Below are 19473 nucleotides of genomic sequence, written 5' to 3'. Positions count from 1 at the left end.
CTGTTCACTTTTCTCATTTTGCTAAATAAACCACTTCTCTTTACTTAAACACCGCTAGCCTTAGCTTAGAACCTAGTATGGCCACCACCACTCCTTCCGCCTCTCCTCCTCTCTCCTGCCCCATGTGCCATATGTTTAGTGATGATCCTGCCTCCTTTAGTGAAGATGGGGGTAGGTGTGTTAAGTGTAGTCTTGTGTTAGACTTGGAGGCCAGGCTGGAGCAGTTAGAAGCGCGGCTCCGCACAGTGGAAGCTAAGCCGGCTAGCCAGGTCGTTACTCGTAGCGCGGGCCGCGCTACCAGGGCTAACTTAGTTAGCACCCCAGCGCCCTCCCAACAGCCGGGAGACAGTCAGGGGTTTGTACCGGTTGGGAGGAAACATAGTGCTAAACGCAAAAACTTAGAGCACCCGAGACTCCACGTTAGTAATAGGTTCTCCCCCCTCAGCGACACACCCGCTGAACACTCAACTCTGGTTATAGGCTCTTCTGAAGTTAGAAACGTGGAGCTCCCAGCGGCTACTGTCAGGTGTTATCCGGGGGCCAGAGTTGGTGACATCGAGGGGAACCTTAGGATGTTAGCTCAGAGTAAGTCCAGGTTCCGTCGAGTCGTGATTCACGCAGGCGGTAATGATGCCCGACGGAGACAGTCAGAGGTGGTTAAGTTAAACGTAACTTCGGTGTGTAAACTGGCTAAGACGATGTCCGACACTGTAATTTTCTCTGGTCCCCTGCCGAACTTAGTCAATGATGAAATGTACAGCCGCTTTTCATCATTTAACCGCTGGCTTTCTAGATGGTGCCCAGAAAACGGCGTTGGTTTTGTGGATAACTGGAGCGCGTTTTGGGGGAAGCCCGGTCTCATGTGGAGAGACGGCGTCCATCCCACTCGGGACGGTGCCGCTCTTCTTTCTAGAAACATTTCTGCTAGCCTTAGTCTGTTAACCTGACAATCCAGAGACGAGACCCGGGCGCAGAGCAGCAGTGTAAAACGCTCCTCTGAGCCTCCCTTAGGGTTAGTGCCGGTGCAAAACCCATGCAGGGAAAGTCAAGCAGGTCCTAGCTTTAGCTTATGTGCTGAAAGACAAATGAAAGGAGCGCGTCATAGAAACCTTAAAGTGACAGACAGCAGTTCTCACAAGCAGAATTATGATGTAATTAAATGCGGTTTATTAAACATTCGATCCATTTCCTCCAAGTCCCTCTTAGTCAACGAGTTAATTACTGATAACAATCTTAGTCTTTTAGCCTTAACAGAAACTTGGCTCCATCAGGATGACTATGTTAGATTGAATGAAGCAACCCCCCCCACTTATGCTAACTATCAGAAATCCAGGATTTCAGGGAAAGGAGGTGGTTTGGCAGTAATATCACAGTCTAGCTTACTTCTCAGCCCTAAAGTTAAAAATGCTTATAATTCATTTGAAAGCATCATATTGTCTTTAAGTCACCCAAACAGGAAAACTCGAAAACCTGTTTTACTCATAATTATTTATCGCCCCCCCGGCCCATATTCAGAATTTTTAACTGAGTTTTCCGACTTCCTATCGACTATTGTCTTAGATTCTGATCAAATTATAATATTAGGGGATTTTAATATTCATGTTGATGACCCCAGTGACTGCCTAGGAAAGGCTTTTGCAGCTTTATTAGATGATGTTGGTTTCACCCAAAGTGTGAATGAACCCACTCACTGTCATAAGCACACCCTGGACCTTGTTCTAACCCATGGGATAGAGATCAGCCAGCTGAGTGTCCTTCCTCTTAACCCCATCATTTCTGATCACTTTCTGATTACCTTCCAGTTTACACTGGAACATCCTTCTGCCCCAGTGAATAAGAAACAGCTTAGAAGAACCTTAACTGACCGTTCTGTGTCTGAGTTTAAACACACAGTTCAGCCAGTACTTAGTGATATTCTGAGAAAATACTCTGAGACCAGCTCCCATAGTATCAGTCCTAGTATAAATGACCACTTTGTTAATGATGCCTTACAAGCCCTCAGGAGTACACTCGATGTTGTTGCCCCCTTGAAACCTAAGTTCGTCAGACAAAACCGAGTAGCACCGTGGTTTAACGCTGAAACTCGTTCTCTTAAACGAGAAACCCGTAAGTTGGAAAGAGAATGGCGCCGCTCCGGTTCAGAGCAGTCTCTGAATACCTGGAAACATAGCCTATTAAATTATAAAAAAGCTCTGCGTAGAGCTAGAAGCCAGTACTATTCAACCTTAATATCAGAGAATGGAAACAATCCAAGATTTCTTTTTAGCACTATAGCTAAATTAACTCGCAGTCAGAGCTCAGTAGAACCACATGTTCCTGTTTCTCTCAGCTCTGATGATTTTCTTACATTTTTCGATAGTAAAATCTCAAATATTAGACATAAGTTAAATCAAGTTATTCCTACTATCAGCCCAGAACAGGCTGAAGCGGTAGAAATGGAGGCATCCATAGAAACCTCTGTAACATTAGACTGCTTCACTGCTGTGGATCAAGCGGAAATAACATCAATTATTACGTCCTCCAAATCCTCAACGTGTCTGTTAGACCCAATTCCCACTAGACTTTTTAAAGAAACTTTTCCCCTAATTAATGATCCCATATTAACAATGATAAATGCCTCTCTGGAAACGGGTTACGTGCCGCAGTCTTTTAAATATGCAGTTGTTAAACCTCTTCTGAAAAAGCCCAGTTTGGATCCTAGCATCTTGGCCAACTATAGACCGATATCAAACCTGCCCTTTATTTCTAAAATCCTAGAAAGAGTTGTAGTTAAGCAGCTTTACTGCCACCTACAGGACAACAGCCACTTTGAAGACTTTCAGTCGGGGTTTAGACCTCACCACAGTACGGAAACTGCACTAGTTAGAGTCTCTAATGACTTGTTGTTGGCCTCAGAAAAGGGACTACTTTCTATTCTGGTCCTGTTGGACCTCAGTGCTGCCTTTGACACTATCGACCACGGTATTTTACTCCATAGATTAGAGCAGGACATAGGGATCAGAGGATCTGCTCTCCAGTGGTTTAAATCCTATCTGTCTGATAGGTATCAGTTCGTTAATGTAAATGGCCATTCCTCTCAGTGCACTCGAGTCAACTATGGAGTCCCACAGGGCTCAGTCTTGGGACCGATCCTGTTTACGCTTTATATGTTACCCCTAGGAAACATAATCAGGAAACACAGCATTAATTTTCATTGTTATGCCGACGATACGCAGTTGTATTTATCCATGAAGCCTGACCAGAATGACCAGATAGAGAAACTGAACGCCTGCATCAGTGACATCAAGACCTGGATGACAATTAATTACCTCCTCTTGAACCCAGAAAAAACTGAGGTCATTATACTTGGTCCTAAAAACCTCAGAGATGCTCTGTCTGCTCAGATAGTCTCCCTGGATGGTATAAGTATAGCCCCCAATTCCACAGTTAGAAACCTTGGGGTTTTATTTGACCAGGATTTATCATTTAAGGCTCACATATCTCAGGCATGTAGAACGGCCTTTTTTCACCTGCGGAATATTGCTAAGATCAGAAATATACTTTCTAAGAGTGATGCTGAAAAACTCATCCATGCATTTGTTACGTCGAGGCTGGATTACTGTAACTCCTTGTTAGCAGCGTGTCCTAAGAGTTCCTTAAGAAGTCTCCAGCTTGTTCAGAACGCAGCTGCTAGATTGTTAGCTGGAACCAGCAGAAGAGATCACATCACTCCTGTGTTAGTTTCGCTCCATTGGCTCCCAGTTGATTCTAGAATTAAGTTCAAGATCCTCCTGTTAACCTATAAGGCCTTACATGGAATGGCCCCGTCCTATATTAAGGACCTCATAGTCCCTTACCAACCAATCAGAACACTTCGCTCGCAAAATGCAGGACTGCTTGTGGTTCCTAGAATTAGTAAAAGTACGGTTGGAGGTGGAGCGTTTAGCCACCAAGCCCCTGTCTTATGGAATAAACTCCCAGCTCATATAAGAGAGGCCGACTCAGTTTCTACATTCAAAGCTAGACTGAAAACATTCCTCTTTGGACAGGCTTATTGTCAGACTAGTTAGTATTCAGAGATTATTTAACTTAATGTTAGTTTGTTTAAATTAAACTTAATAATAACTATTTCTTTTAAAAGGCTGCTAGAAGTTGAAGCTGGGGTAACTATGGTACACTGGGGTTCTGTCCTCTTTCCTTTTTTACTTCTACCCTTCCTCTCCTCTATTCTTGATCATAATTTATCATTTAGTTCTCCATGCCTCTGTTTGGTGCAGTGCGATTCATGTATTGTCCCTCTTTTCCTCTCCCCTCCTGGGGAGTGGGAGTGCTTCCAGACTCCAGTTGGCTCATCCGTGCTCCAGTTCCTGACCGTTTACCTTGCCTTTGCTCCTGCTCCTACACCTGGCTGTGGATCCTGCCTCTGGCTCATCTCTGGCTCGTCTCTGCTCTGTACCTGGCCGTGTACCTCGCCTTCGCTCCTGCTCCTACACCTGGCTGTGGTTCCTGTCTCCGGCTCGACTCGCGCCTTTGACTGTCCCGATAACCACGGCTGGATGAAGCTCGTCTGCTGGACTTTTATATATGTAGTTGTAGATTTAGATAAGTTAATTCTTCTCTAAGATTTCTGGTAAATCGCCTGTCCGTCCTGGGGGAGGATCCCTCCTTCATGTGGGCACCCCTGAGGTTTCTTCGTTTTTTCCGGAATCCGGTTTTTTTGGGAGTTTTTCCTTACCGCGAAGGGGGGTCTAAGGGCAGGGATGCCAGTATAGCGTAGTCAGTTTGTTAGTTCATTTTAGTATTTTTCTATTGAACTCTTTGTATTCGTGATCCTTTTGATTTCATGTTTTACTTCGAAGCCCATCGAGACGACTGTTGTTGTGATTTTGGGCTATACAAATAAAATGGAATTGAATTGAATTGAATGAAAAAAGTAGTAATTTTAAGACAATGAAGTTGTAACATTATTAGAAAAAAGTATCTCCATTAACAAGGAGATGCTTTTTCCAAAATACAGGCTAGTTGGTTGTTTCAATCTCCACCCACATTCTTCAGCCTCCATCTACAATCTTCTTCTGAAGAGGCCTGCACATTCTGTTCTATGTCCACATAGCATAATAAAACACAGTTGACGTGCTAAAAGACTTAGTATTTCCTTATTTGTAAAATCACTACTAAGTAACCGCGTCCAATCTCATTTGAAACATGATATGGGGCTTTTTTCGATGCAGATGTTTGCCTTATTAATTTATCATTTTCATCTTGGTCATTCTCAATTTATTACTTATTAAATTATAATTTTAATTTGCCAAATATTGATTCTTTTCCTCATAATTTTGTGATTACTCTTATAATTTGTAAGTTTATCCTAGTAAAATGACAACTTTTTTTGCTCATAGTGAAATTGCAACTTTTTTCCCCATAATGTTATTAAATTATTCTTGTAAATGTATTTTTTTTCTTATTATTTGTGGCCCTCTGTCATAAAAACCTTATTTTTTTCGACAAACATCCTGGTGGTTGTTCAAATACAGACCAATATTCAGCTTCTTGAAATCCTACCCAGATGATTAAACTCTTAGATCTTGTCAGAATGCAAATGCTGGGTTCATGAACCAAATGGCATTTTTTCTTAATGTAATAAAAATCATTTATGATCCTTCTGGTGTTTGTACTTCAAATAATCCCTAACAAAAATGTAGGAACAGGGAGTTAGTCTTGTCTCTTCCAATCTTCAAGCCCTTTTTCATCATTTGTAATCCTTTTTGATTAAACCTTTATATAAGCATTTCTAATCATAGACTTTGAATGAAACAGATGTATGATTAAAAGTTAAAGGCAAAACTTTTGGAAGAAATGAAACTGAAAAATATATTAAACAAGAAAAATAGTCAAGGAAAGTCTTTCTGTGCCAAAAAAAAAAAGCTCCTTTGCTAACCTGAAGGTAAGCGAACAAGAGAATGAAAGGGCACTGAATGTTGCCAAATATTTCCTTTGAAAATTAAACAGAACAATTCTAGTTGGTGTTATTGTTGGGGGAAATCCAGGATGTGCACTTAATACATCAGCAAACGGAGACAGCATGTTTTATAGCAGCAATAAAGGCGACGCTGAGCAGACACTCAAAGCAGCGGACTCCAGTTAGCGCAGAGTGGAATTCATGCCAGGACTATTTGTGGGAGGTACCGAATCTCAAAGAGCTCCCTGCTCGCTTGAAGAGATGCTTTTTAATCAACATCACTGGAGAAAACAGACAATTAGGCGATCTGTTATCCAGAGCAAAGAATGACAAGCGGAGAAAAACGGTCAGGTAAAGTTGTCTATGTTCTCCCCTACAAAGAAAGAAAGAGACACACTGACAGATAGAAAAAAATAAATAAAAAATACATCTTTCATTTGCAACTGCCATGGATAATGAGATGATAGTTAAAGGATGCTGCTTCTCACTGCTCTGGAAAACTCCAAACAGCAGGGGCAGCACAAGCTCAACAGCTGAGCACAATGTGGTGCTAAAAGCTTTTTACAAAACACATTTTGAAGCTGTCACCATTAATGTCACTGACTGATAAGCAAAAGAGGCTTTTTGTGTGCTTTGAATATTTCACAAAAGTTTTAACATCCTGTACAACAGTTTTGGTCTAATATTGTAAAGGTGGATTGTTTTGCAGCATCTTAGTGTCAACATTAATATTGATACAGCTAAATGATTCATTTAAATATTACAAATATATTATTTTGCACTAGATTTTGAATTTTACAAAAGGCACAGTGATGAAAATTGTGTTTTTGGTGCATGTTCTTGTGGGATTTTCCCATGATGGAGGACATATTACATTTCTGAGTGTTTTTCCTTTTTTTCAAGGAGGAGCAGATGAAAAACTATAGTTTGAAAAAGCTTCCTGTTGTTGTGTAAAAACTGCAATCAGTGGGCCACAAGCTCCCTGCTCCGCTCCATTCTTATGTGTCACCTTGTAGACAACTAGACCCACTTGACTTTTATGTTGCACCACTAATGTTGGCTTAGGGTTGTGAGGGTCTGTAAGCCAGCAGGAAAGAGTCTAAATAGATGGATGATGGGAAGTAGGGGAAGGTTTTCTCCTATGGTCCCGCCCACAACTACTGCTGCTCTGCAGGTTTTTAGATTTTGGCAAAAAACAGCATGATCATAACTAAAAGACCTAACTAAAATCACATACTATTCATACAAAATATACCAAATAAATAGAATAAAATAAGATAAAATCTCTTTGATATATGTTAAATATGGAGTGAGACTTTAAGACCACTGGAAAAATCTGCCCATTTTTATATATTTTTTCCTGATCATCTATGAGCTTTTTTTTTCTTCTTTTTTGTAAATATACATTCTGCCATATGTCACAAGTTAAATTTAAATAGCCCAAAACTATACTGTTGGAGTATTTTAATATTCCCAAACGGCTGTAGTCGGGTGCCTGTCCTGACAGGCTGATCTAATGACGACATTATTAGCATGTTTACTCCTTTGACATCAACAGTTGCGGATGGCGTTGCCGGCTTGTCAAATTATTGCCGTGCCCGACAGTGCAAAGCAGCATATAAAGCAGTTCCTCACATTGGTGACATTATTTAAATGCTTGGTTGGATATGTCACTCCTTGTCAAAATGTGTAGGACTTTTAGAATCCTGGTTGAAAAGAGGGAAAATACTGTATTAAAAATATGTCTTCTGACTCTTTTTGACTGAAGAAAGCACTCAAGCACTCAAAATTTATTCTTTGAGTCAATGTATTTTTATTTTATTTTTTTCAAACTTGCAAAGTCAAAGTTTGATCGATGTGTCAGGGCAACAAGGGGTGATGTGTCTTACCCAGGAAGGAATCAACAGGGAGGCTGTCAAAGTCACAGTGTTAAAATATACTTTTTAATAGAATACTATTATTTAGTCACAATATACATTTTCCAACAACTCTTTTTTTATCACACTGCCCTGGCTACGAATGTGTCATTATGCCACAGTGACAGTAAGCACACGTGAAAGGCCACATTGTCTCCAACATGGACAGGGTTTTCAATTTTCTATACACAGAAGACAGAAAACTGACTGTTGATGGTATTTGTGATACATTGTCGACTCTATGGGCTTATAAAACTTTGGACAAGAGAGGTGTTTCGGGTCATTCACTTTTACACATGTTGCTTATTTTATTGGAGGGATTTGCTCCAGCTGTGCAGTTTGACAGATTCAGTTTTGCCATAGTTTTTTCTCTTGTTCATGCCTAAGTCACCTGCATCTGCATAGGTCTGTGGAGGGTCATAGACGGCTGCATTTTAGGGAGTTCTAGTGTCTTGGAGTTCCCTCACAGTCCCACTCCAGTCATCTTTGATCCATGGTAAATGTGATCCGAGTGCGTCTTTAATTATGATCATGCTGCTTTATGCATGCTGTTGTTAACCAAAAATCTAAAAAAAACTGTTTTCTGCAGAGCAGCAGGAGTTCATCAGAAGAAATTCGCCTCTGATTTGTGGGCGGAACCGTTGTCACAGAGTGAGCCTTCCAATCCTTTTGCTTAGACGGTTTGCCGCTACCTTACAGCCCCTCACAACCCCATGCCAACAATTCCAGTGCAACAAACATGGCAAGCAATACAGAGCTTTGTGGGATGTCCACACGAAGAATGCTCTGATTGTCTAATTTCCAAGGCTGCAAGCAAGGAGTGTGCAAGGGGCGGGCACACATATCACTTGAACGGCACTAACTGGCCTTTTGCGCAGTGTGCAGGGTTCAGGTCGGTTGAAAATAACAAAAAAATCTGTCCGTCACCCTTGTGTCTCACCTACTTCACCCTTACATAGTATTTAAGTGTTCGCTTTGATATGTCGCCTGCAACATGTTTGTAGAAAAAACATGCATGAACATTTTCACTCTTAGGGATCACACAGCGATCTACAATCTTAAAAGTTTGTGCGCGCCAAATGCAGTCATGAACACGTTTTTCAACCGTCTCCACCCGTGAGTGCAGTTGTGACGAAGGCATTAGTTGAGGTTGCAGCACTTTATAAATAAAGTTGAGTTGCTAAAGTAGAAGAAAAAGCCACTGCTCTTTACTTTCAGCATTTTTTTTATTTTTTATTTATGACTATTGGAATTAAACTGCTAAATTCCAGAATGAAAGATCCCCAAAACTGTACGTCTTGGAGATAAATAACCATAAGTCCTTAGCCTACTGGGTAAATTACAGAAATGCCACTTAAATCTAATAGATAATCAAAAGTGGGAAACACAAGATTCCTTTTTAAAAGTTGATATTTAATGAAATATGCATCAACACTGAAGCCTCAGTGAGGCTCCTTCAAAATATTTTCCAAACTGAACTTGATAAGTTGATCAGGACTTCACATAACCAACAAACTGCAGATGCCGATAGATGGAAGGCTCTCTAACCCTCGTCTGTGTCACTCAGTGTGAAGTTAACACCACATCCTGGCCGCCCTTGGAGCAGGGAACTGAATCTTAATTACCAATATGCTCCGTCTTATGTTTCATGGATGAGCAGCCTCATTTGTTAGTTACACCCTTTCCTCGCGCTCCACATGCTCGGTGCCTGACAACTCACATTCCTCCTGTGAACTGGGGAAGTGTCCCAAAGATCCAGCTTAATGGGTTGTGTGTTGGGTAGAACATGCTATTGATGTGGTAATTCTAGCTCCTATTTGCATTCCATTATGAGATTAGCTCTTAAGGTCTGCCCTTTCACCCATAAGTCATGTTGCTGTACGCTCTAGTCTTACTTTTTTGACCCGTCTGCTGAAGTCGATCTGTTAAAATAATTTATTTACAAAAGAATAATGTGACATAATCCTAATTTTATTTTCCCTTTAGATGATTTGTGATTTAAGTTGCTAAAAACTGCAAATGGAGCCGCCATGGTTTAATACCCCACACCATGTAAGTGCCAAGTACCACACCAAGTAAGGTATGTTATATGGCACCAGAAGCAAAGATCAAAATGCAGTTGGAATTTAGACTTGGTCTGAATGAATATGTGAACTAATTGATTTCAGCAACATTTTCAGAGGAAACAGAAGTTTCAAGCGTAAGCTAAATTACAACCATGCAGGTATTTTGAACATGGTAGGGCAGCACTACCTAATTAATACAGAACAACTTTTGAACAAATCCAACAAATCCAAATCTAACTGACATAAAAATAAAATCCTGAGCAATGTACATAGACAGAGAAAACAACACAGAGAGAAGGTTGGTCTTGTTTTTAAAGTGATTTTATGACTTTTGCTGGTCGAAACCTCAGTGTTTGACTTAAAAGATGTGCTGGGGTTAGGGTTTGTGTGGGCATCAAGAATCATGGACAACTTGTAACGACACTTCTAAAAGTCCAAACATTGAATTCCCAAATATTCTAAAGATGTTATAAAGAAATTATAATAGCATTTAGTACGTCAACTAACAAATATGAAATCTGGAAACAACTTTCTATATTTCCCCAACAGACACAGAAAAGCAAACAAACGCATTTCCTTCATTTCACTGGCATTCTTCCAAAGATACTTCTGTGTTTTCAGTAGGGCTGCGTTAACACCGGGCATGTGCTGCAAGTTCACGAATAAGCTTTTTAGCCCATGGTGTTTACACTGGACAAGCAGAGAGGGGCTTCTTCTGCTTCTTCTTCTTTTCCACTGTTTACTTGTCCGCCACCTACAGTTAGAAGAGTCTTGGGGCAAAATGTCAAAGCGGTACAAATCCTGTGAATCTTGCTCCAGGCTCTGTCTTTCACAGCTCTGTTCCGATATATGAAACACTTGATGTTATAGAATTCCAGACAGACACAAGCCGCAATTACTAATTGCTTGTACATGATCAATTTTCAAATGGTTGGCACTTCTGTGAATTCTAAATGACGCCATTCATATGTCACAACCAAATCCTAGTCTGTCACGAATTGGTCCTCTGTCTCCCCCTCTGGCCATCAGCGGGAACTATCTCCATAATTTTAACACTTTCTGGGTATCCACACTCCGTTTCCCATCAACCCCTGCTGTCACTCCCAGGAGCCCCACAGCTGTTTCCCATCAATAATCACTCCCAGCAGTGATTATTGATGGTCTTGCTTGTGTCTCTGGCCTACAATTCTGAGCATTCATTCACCAGCTGCCTCATCCTGATCTTCAACTCTCACCTGTCTTTAACCCACATCTGCCAGCCGCCTACCTCTCCATGTGCCATGTGTCCTCGATAAAGTACTGCACATGGATCCTCCTGACTCCGGCTCCTTGTTATAGTCCCTGATTGGTCAAAGTTGGTTTAACTTGCAACGCGTGATCAACGGCCAAGTGCTCTGTATGTGAACCGCAAAAAGCAGTCGTTATTTTTTTAAGCGGTAATTTTTTTACTATTATGTTATTTCTACCAAGATTAAAATAAGTTATGTTTCTGTATTCAAACAAATGGGTCCCAAATAGAGAGAACATCACTTAAATCCAGAACTTTGCATTATTGTGTGGTTAAGTGGACAAAAGAAAAATCCTCAATAAAATGAACTTCAATAAAATGATCACAAACAAAAAGACTGCTTATGATGAAGAAGAATTTAAATCAGTTTTAAGACCAGTCGGATGAGCCAAAGCATCAGCTGCAGCAGAATCTATACTTGCCCCTTCAAGACCTCATTTGTTGTCAACAGCTGTTATGCCTAAAACCCAATGAAGCTGTCAGTTCAGGATGCCAGTGGGTTGAATATAATTGTCTCGGTCACTATGTAAACGCTAAAGTCTCCGAAGATGTAGTCAGTGTTGGCTGCGACACAGAATTTTAATATTTCTACTCTAGCAAATCCTCGAGAGCAACAGATGCATACCGATATGAAGCCTGAAAATGAGGTTAGGGTTCTTTTTTCTTTTTTTTTAATCTCTGTCAGTGCATGAAAATTGAAGAGCACATTTCGGTTAAAATGAATGAATTAGACACTGCGAAGAACGCAGTCGACAGCATATTTGTTTGGATCTTTTTGGGGTAATTTAGGGAAAATGCCAGGCGTACAGTACGTGTTGAGACACTTTTAACCAGTGCCACTTCAGAGGCTTTTTTAAAAGTCAAATTAAATCACAAATGTTTATCGGTTTGATTACACAAGAAGCGCTGCCAAGAGTTGTAATGTTGAACATAGAACATATAAATATTTCCTCCAATTGATGAAAACTAAGAAATTGTATATCAGATTTCATCACCAGAGGTTTATGAAAATGTTTTTATTAGAGTCTGAGTGCCATATTTTTCGGAGAATAAGTTGCGGGGACAAATAAATGCATAATAAAGAAGAAAAAAAGTGGTTCCAGAGTATGGGTCACACTTTTGGGGAAAAAGTGAAACCCTTCTGAACAAATCCGCCAAATAACGCGGCGTTCCCACCAAACGCCAATAACGAGTCAATTTTAGGTCTGCTGCTACTTTTGATGCGGATCAAATGAATGCTTAATGCTTGTCCCAAAATGTGTTCATAAACTAGATGTGTGTGGGAGGAGCTACCGTCAAGTTTCTGGCCTCGTCGCTACATGGAAGCATTGACCGTATATCTCATCTACAGTACACGGAAGACACAGATGACGCTTAGGAGGAGAACGAGCAGATTCTCCTCCATGTTTGTTTTGGTAGGCGCTTCTTGTTCTGTGTTGCTGTCAGTTGCAAATACTGATACACACACCTGCAGTGCTCTCTAGTGGATGTCAGTGGGAAACAACCACTAAACAGCAGTTGTTAATGGGAAAATCAATATGTGAACCTATTTACAATGTATGTTTTGAAAAAAAAAGAAAAAACCTACATAAAATTATGGCCAAACTATGCAAAAAATGCGAGTTATACTCCGAAAAATACAGTACATGACAACACCACCCGCACAAAAAAACCACATGTGAAACAGCCATGAAGACATATTCAGTCTGTGGCAACTCAATTCTGTAAAAAGGCTAAAATCAGTTATTCTTGTACGAGCAGCAGAGGCAAGACGGTTTCCCAGTTTCACAAATCAAAAGTGTGTTACTCGAGAAGTTTTCAACCCTTCCCAGGGGATCCTGCCTCCAAAACCCCTGCATGAGATTCACCAAACAATCAGAACTTTTCAGAAGTCAGCCCTTGTGCTTTGTGTTCATAGCTATCAAATTTACTCTGGGACTTGGTATGTTGATCAGCAGAGTCTTTGAGGGCATCACTCTCCATTCTACTCTTACACATACTATGATTTAGTCTGGTTTTCATCCTCCTTCTGTCTCCCTGGTACACACACCATCCTCCCTGTTGTTTTCGCCTCACCACAGTAAATGTATCAGTCCATCCCAGTAGACCAGATACAACCTAGCTTCCTAGGCACCCCTAGAAGCTGCAATGAATGGCTGTGTGCATGGGATGATGCACAAGAATACCTCCCAAAAAAAGGAAGATAGAAAAAAAATAGCTAACTTTTTCGTATATATTTCCTTGCTCTCAATATTTTGCCCTAATTTTTTATCTCAATGTCCCGAATTTGATTACAACAGTGAAAATGTCTAAGAAGGAAGAGCATGTCCCTAAAAATTAGACCCCCTTCAGTGCAAGTGAGGCAGTCATTTTTCAAGCTGCACGTGTTTGTGTGCTTTTCATGGCACTTTTAGCGCATTTCTCAAACTCAGACACATCTAAAAGCAGCACAAATCCGTGGCATGGTTCTCTTGGCGCGTTGACACTGTGGGGGCATCCTTAGAAACTTTTAATACTTGGAATAACGAACAAGAACTTTGTAAAATTATGTGCTGTCAAAATGAGGCTGAATGAGCGCACGGCAATACTGTTTACCTCCGGAGTGTCACACCACGCAACCTTCGCACGAACGGCGCTGCTCGCACTAACACCTGAACTCTACAGGGAGATGCGCGGTGAGCACAAAGAGTAGACGAAGCTGCCAGAAACCTGTTGCCAATTAAATATTGGAAACATCTTCCAAGGTGGGCTGCTGATGAGTTGAGAAGAAGAAAAGAAAACTTTTTGTGAAGTTAAGCGATCTCTGGCTTGTTCTGCATCGTTGCCAACATCGCTGCACAAATGCCTTGCCGTCTGTGTTCAGTTCAAACACACCAGCTTGTTGGGATTCAATTAAACAAGACAGGCTGTACCCCTGAAACGTGTCTCTCTCAACTTACTAAAAGTCCACACCATGTGTTTATCACTTTTCTGTAAAAAAAAAGCATAAATGTTTTAGTGAGTAGATCACTTGAGACCATCCAAATGTTTTAATAAAATGAAAAAAAAAAATAAAAATGTTCTTTATTATTTATGCAAGTATTTTTTGTTTAAGGCTAATTATAATAAAAACAATCATGTTTTTCATTATGAAGCATTGCTTTAATGGACATTATTCAAAGTGATTTCAATTCACCCATTAATGTTTTTTTTTTTCTTTTTTCTTTGCTTTAGCTCTTAGACTGGTGCAAATCAAATCAAAAGGTATTTTATATATATATTAAAAAAATGAAAACTGTACAATTGGATCTCAGTCAAACGGTTTGTTCCATGTAACAAGTCTCCTCTAAGTTTCAAAAGTTTCGAAAAACCTTTGTCACTTTGCGTTAATGCAAAAAAAGTCAGTTGCTTCTTTTTTGATAAAACTGGCATTAACTTTAAAACACTATATCTTTTAAATGCAACTTTTTTTTATTTTAAACATTAAATAAACTTTTAACAACCAGAGTTTACCATTTTAACATTGAGTGTGTAGTAAAGATGGTACCATCATACATATTTAAGAATATTACTTGATTTTTACACGTTAACTACTGGTAATTGCTTCAGAAAGAAACTGAGTGATTTGAAATTAATGGCAGACAAGCTGGACAGGCAATGTTAAACAAAATCACCACTTTATTTTGGTTTGGTTTGTCTGATATGTCATTTCCAATGCACCTACAACAATTATTTGGTATTTATCTTATTTTCTGCACTACAGGTGCCCTAGGTTATACATGTTATTGCTATTTTTTCCTGTTAAAAATCATACATTCCATTTTCACATTTTCACAGAGTCCATTCACACCCATAGATGAAGTCCTTGCAGGAATGAATAGCTTGCTTTTTTTGACTAAAGTGAAATCCCACCTGATACAATACACCTAAATGTGTATTCACATTTAGACCATACGCATCAGAATTCACTTGCAACCAAACAGAAACTCTAATATTTAGGTGATGAATATTCATTCCAGCCACATATTTTAGGACATTAACCCCAGGTGAAGTCAATGTAAAACCTAACCATGATCCGATGTGGTAAATATATCAGCTAAGATCATCAGCCGTTTGAATGACAAAAGATACTAATGAAAATTCTTGGCAAATCCTTACTGCTTATTAGGGAATCAAGTGGGGAAGTTCTCTCCTAAGCAACAAAGTTTAAAAACAACCCATTAGTATATATCCTAAAACATCAAAAAGCTGTCTACAATCAAAGTAAGGTTAAAAAGTCAGCTTTGAACCAAAGTCTGGTCCTTCCTTTTGTAATGAGAGGTTTAAGAAAGTGTTCGAAGGAGTAACCTGAATTGAGTTCCCTTCATCACCAGATGGTGCAATACTTGAAGAGTAAAATACAACGTTAACTCTGGCTTATGAAACAGAGTAATATTTTTCACCTTTTAAACTTTACCTCATACAATACAAAGGTATGCTGGAACTCAAAAAACTGATTCATTCATAAAGATAAAAGACAGATATCATAGCAGAAAATCCTAATTCATTAAGCTATAGTCAACACCAAAAATTCAGTCAACTTTCTTCCACAGGACTTTAAATTGTTGCCAAAAAAGACTTCAAAGTTTTTAGGCTAAACTTGTACTTGTTCACTTATTCACTAAAGAGATTTAGCCAAATTTCAGGAGGTAATGTGTCATGCAGCTAGGGTGCATTTACTTTCAACCAAATTATGTAGACATTTTTATTATTATTTTTTTTTTCTTAATTGTGCAGTTTGTGTCCTATTTACCATGCTGCCCTTTCATTAGTTCCAAAGAAAATCAAAAGTCCAGCCCGACCAAACCCAATGACCCTCTGATGGGGATAGGAGGATTACAAGAGGGGAGGCGTATACACTGGTTTAGTTCCTTTAGCCTTGTTTCCTGAGGCGTACGATCTGGTTTAGAACGGTCAGGGTTATTCAGGTGAGCGTTTCCACTCAAAGCTGGACCGTCACAGAGCATGCAGGGTGTAGACTGATTGTGTAGCTTTTTGTCTTAATGCGATTACAGCAACAGGGAAGCTATCAAGAACAACAATGGCGGTCATCCAGGAGTTCCTTTTTTTCTATTCGGCCTTTGGTACTTTGCATACACAAGCCCTATAATGTTGTTTGAGAGAAGATTGCAGCCGCCGAAGATGAATTCAGCCGAGAATGGTGGCGCTGGTTTGGTGCTTTCTATTGTTGCAATGACCTCCAGCCAATCAACCGGTTTCATCGTGTGACGACAGTTGCTCCGCCCTAATCATTCTGTTCCATTTTTCTGTGGATCTACAACCAACAGGGACCCAAAATGGTATGCTTAATGGGTCAATTTTGTAAAGAAAACGCTCAAAATACTAGACCGAACCGTCGCACTCAGTGGAAACAAGGCTTTAATTTCCTTTAATGAGCCAGGACTGCAGGAATATGGGTGTCCCACCAGGAGGAAACAAATGTGGACTTAATCTTGCACCACTCAGACTGATGAAGCAGCTTGGATGTGCGGGGAAACTTTTCAAAGAAGATGATTTTATGTCCTGTTGCCAGGTCTCTCATCTGCAAGACAACACCACCTAAAAAAAATGCATTTCAACTGACCTGATTCCATAAACTCTTGGTTGAAGTTGTTCCAGGCCACTTTGCACTTCTCCAGGTTTTCTTCCATGACCTTGATGTCAGCAAAAGGGCAGTTGCATTCTGGGAAGCGGGGCGAGCACTGGCACCAGCAGTCATTGTTACGGCAGATCAGTTCGCCCTCGGAGTTGCATGCCACATAGCTGAGGGCTGCCTGCACAAAGCGGCCGCGCAGGAACTCTGGCAGGACGTCTTGTAAACCTGGAAAACCATCAAACACGGAAAATATTATGATATTCTACCTTTAAATCAACACAAAAAAAGACACGCGGGATGTGGAAAGCTGTGTGTCATATATCTGTGTGGAATTTTTTGGGATCTGATATGATAATATGTAAAATGAATATTTTTGGAGTAACAAAATTGCAACACAGACTAATATCATGTATTTATAGCCCTTACAGTCGTGACTGATGATCAACACTGAATAAACCGTCTTTTAAAGTGGCCTGTCAGTCTAATAATCATCAGTTTGTGTGTAAAGCAGCCTATCCTTTCACTTCACAAGTCCATTCCGGATCATTTTCAACAATTCCTCCTACCCCACCATAAATATTCATGTCACTTCTTTGGCATTTACTCTTTCAGTGGTTTGGAGAGGGATGTAATTAGTCACATTTTTCCTCTTTCACTCTTTGGCAGGTGCTTTGAGGTCTTTTTTTTTTTCTTCCTCTTTCTGATTTTGTTTGTGCGTAGTTGTAGACACATGTGTGGGTGCTTGAGCAAGTTCCAAAAATTTGAGGAGTGCTACAACACCCTTGTCTTCTCAAGTTTCAGCCTAAAATTAATTATTCTTTCAAATTTCACACTCTTGAGTGTTTGCATCTGAAAAAACAGTGAACTATAATATCCTGGAACACAGATGTTGTGTAATTTTAAAACAAACTCTATGGATGCCTGAATTAAAAAAAAAGTTAATTGTGTGCAAGATGTTCTACTGCTACAGTAGGTTTCCTTCTACACGGCAGTAATTAGCCTTGCAGTGTAATTTACAGATAGAATCATAAAAAACACACGGCTGCATGGGCTCAGACTGTTTAGCAGCAAAGATGAAACAAGTTAATAGTATCATTTTTCGACTGTTTCCCATCAGTGATGGTGCTGAATACGATGGAGCCTTTAATTAAAACCATTAAAAGCATAAATAATGCTAGAAAATGTACGTAAATAGGCAGCCATGGTTTAACCACTTGATGCCTATTGATGTAAATATGCATCAAATTACTTTTGCTCCAAAATTACTATCATTTAAGTTTGAAGCACTTGAAAGCAAAAAGATGCCTTTTTTTCCCCAAATTAGTTACGGCATTAATGGGTTAAGGTGGGGTACTCTGTAACTGCGGCCCCAAAAAGACGGTGCATTTCTGGACCATTCGTACCTCCTGTATGCTGTTTGGGCCGTTCAAATGTAGACCACAAATTTCTTGAAAATGTGCATTTCTTAAAAACATTTACCATATCTTGATTATTTAAGGAAAACATGTTTTATTAAATGCATTTATTCATTTAGTCATCTTTGTTCTTTTGCAAAGACATGAATGCTTCTTTTCACCATGGAAAGACGCTAAGAGTTCCCATACTGGGTTATTAAAAGGCAAACATTAATTTTACTAAGAAAATCGTCCTCCCGGATTTTAAAAGGCAACCCATCGTTCTGCAGAAGTGAAAGTGTCTCAGTAAGACACCTGAAAAAACCTTCATCCTTCTTTTTGAAACATTTGGATGAGCTTTCAATCCGTTTCAACTTTTCTGATTTACACACATCATGGCAACGATGAAGAGTGAAAACAAGCAGAAGTCATTCAGTTGGGCTCTCAGGCAGGCTCTTGCCAGGGACTCATCCTCCTATAACTTTGCTGCTTTTCACCTTTGACTCGTACAGCAATTGCAGCAGCACATTTGTTTTTGGCAGAATGCTGGCAAACACGATTATGATACTCTTGTCTGCAAACCCGCTCTTGAATGCGTCACGTCACATGTGTAGTGGGTATAATAACACACATTTTACATTTCATTTCATGGAGAAACTACACAAGCTCCAACAATGCAATTTAGGCTGTATGGATGTAATACAGGTTGGGGATGTAGTGACAGATTAATAAGAGCTCAAATAAGTTTTTAGGATTACTAAATTATCAGGTACAAACCAATGCTTAATACTTCCTGATTGGGAAAAACACTGACCTGACCAATAAAAAAATTATCAAAAGTTCTTGCTGAGAAAGTACACATTAGTTTTACGAGAAACACAACCTTATTGCCTCATGAACAACAATGACATTTTATAAAATTATTCATTTTTCCTGTCATTTTATTAAGGTTTATGGAGCCATAGAGATACAGGCCACACGCTTGGAGTGGTTGAATGTCTAAAGGAAGCATTTGCTGTATGGGATTTAAACCATACCCCTTTCTTGCAGTGGAGTAGTTTGTTTTTAAATAATATTTTTCCAACCATAGTAGCCAGGGCATAAAAACAGTTTTTGCTCCTTCCTGTTTGAAAATAAATTTATTTTCACAATTAACATATTTTCCACACTGTATGGTGGATTATAAAGCATTTTACCATGGTCCAGGTGAATACTCGAATCTGATTGGCTGCTGGGTGTGCATTAAAAAGTGATATA

The 19473-nt window shown here is 39.7% G+C and overlaps 1 protein-coding gene across 1 annotated transcript in view; it reads right to left on the bottom strand.

Moving 5' to 3' along the window:
- The window catches only part of brinp2 (BMP/retinoic acid inducible neural specific 2), an 87517-nt gene that overhangs the window by 35209 nt on the left and 32835 nt on the right, over window positions 1-19473 (bottom strand). The window contains exon 5 of the mRNA XM_023964951.1: window positions 16811-17047. Within this exon, the coding sequence (XP_023820719.1) occupies window positions 16811-17047 (237 nt within the window). The remainder of the gene's footprint in view (window positions 1-16810; window positions 17048-19473) is intronic.

Source organism: Oryzias latipes, chromosome 17 (genome assembly GCF_002234675.1).
Source record: "Oryzias latipes chromosome 17, ASM223467v1".
NCBI lineage: Eukaryota > Metazoa > Chordata > Actinopteri > Beloniformes > Adrianichthyidae > Oryzias > Oryzias latipes.
Note: the sequence above shows the minus strand (reverse complement) of the source record. Positions and strands in the feature narration are given on the sequence as shown.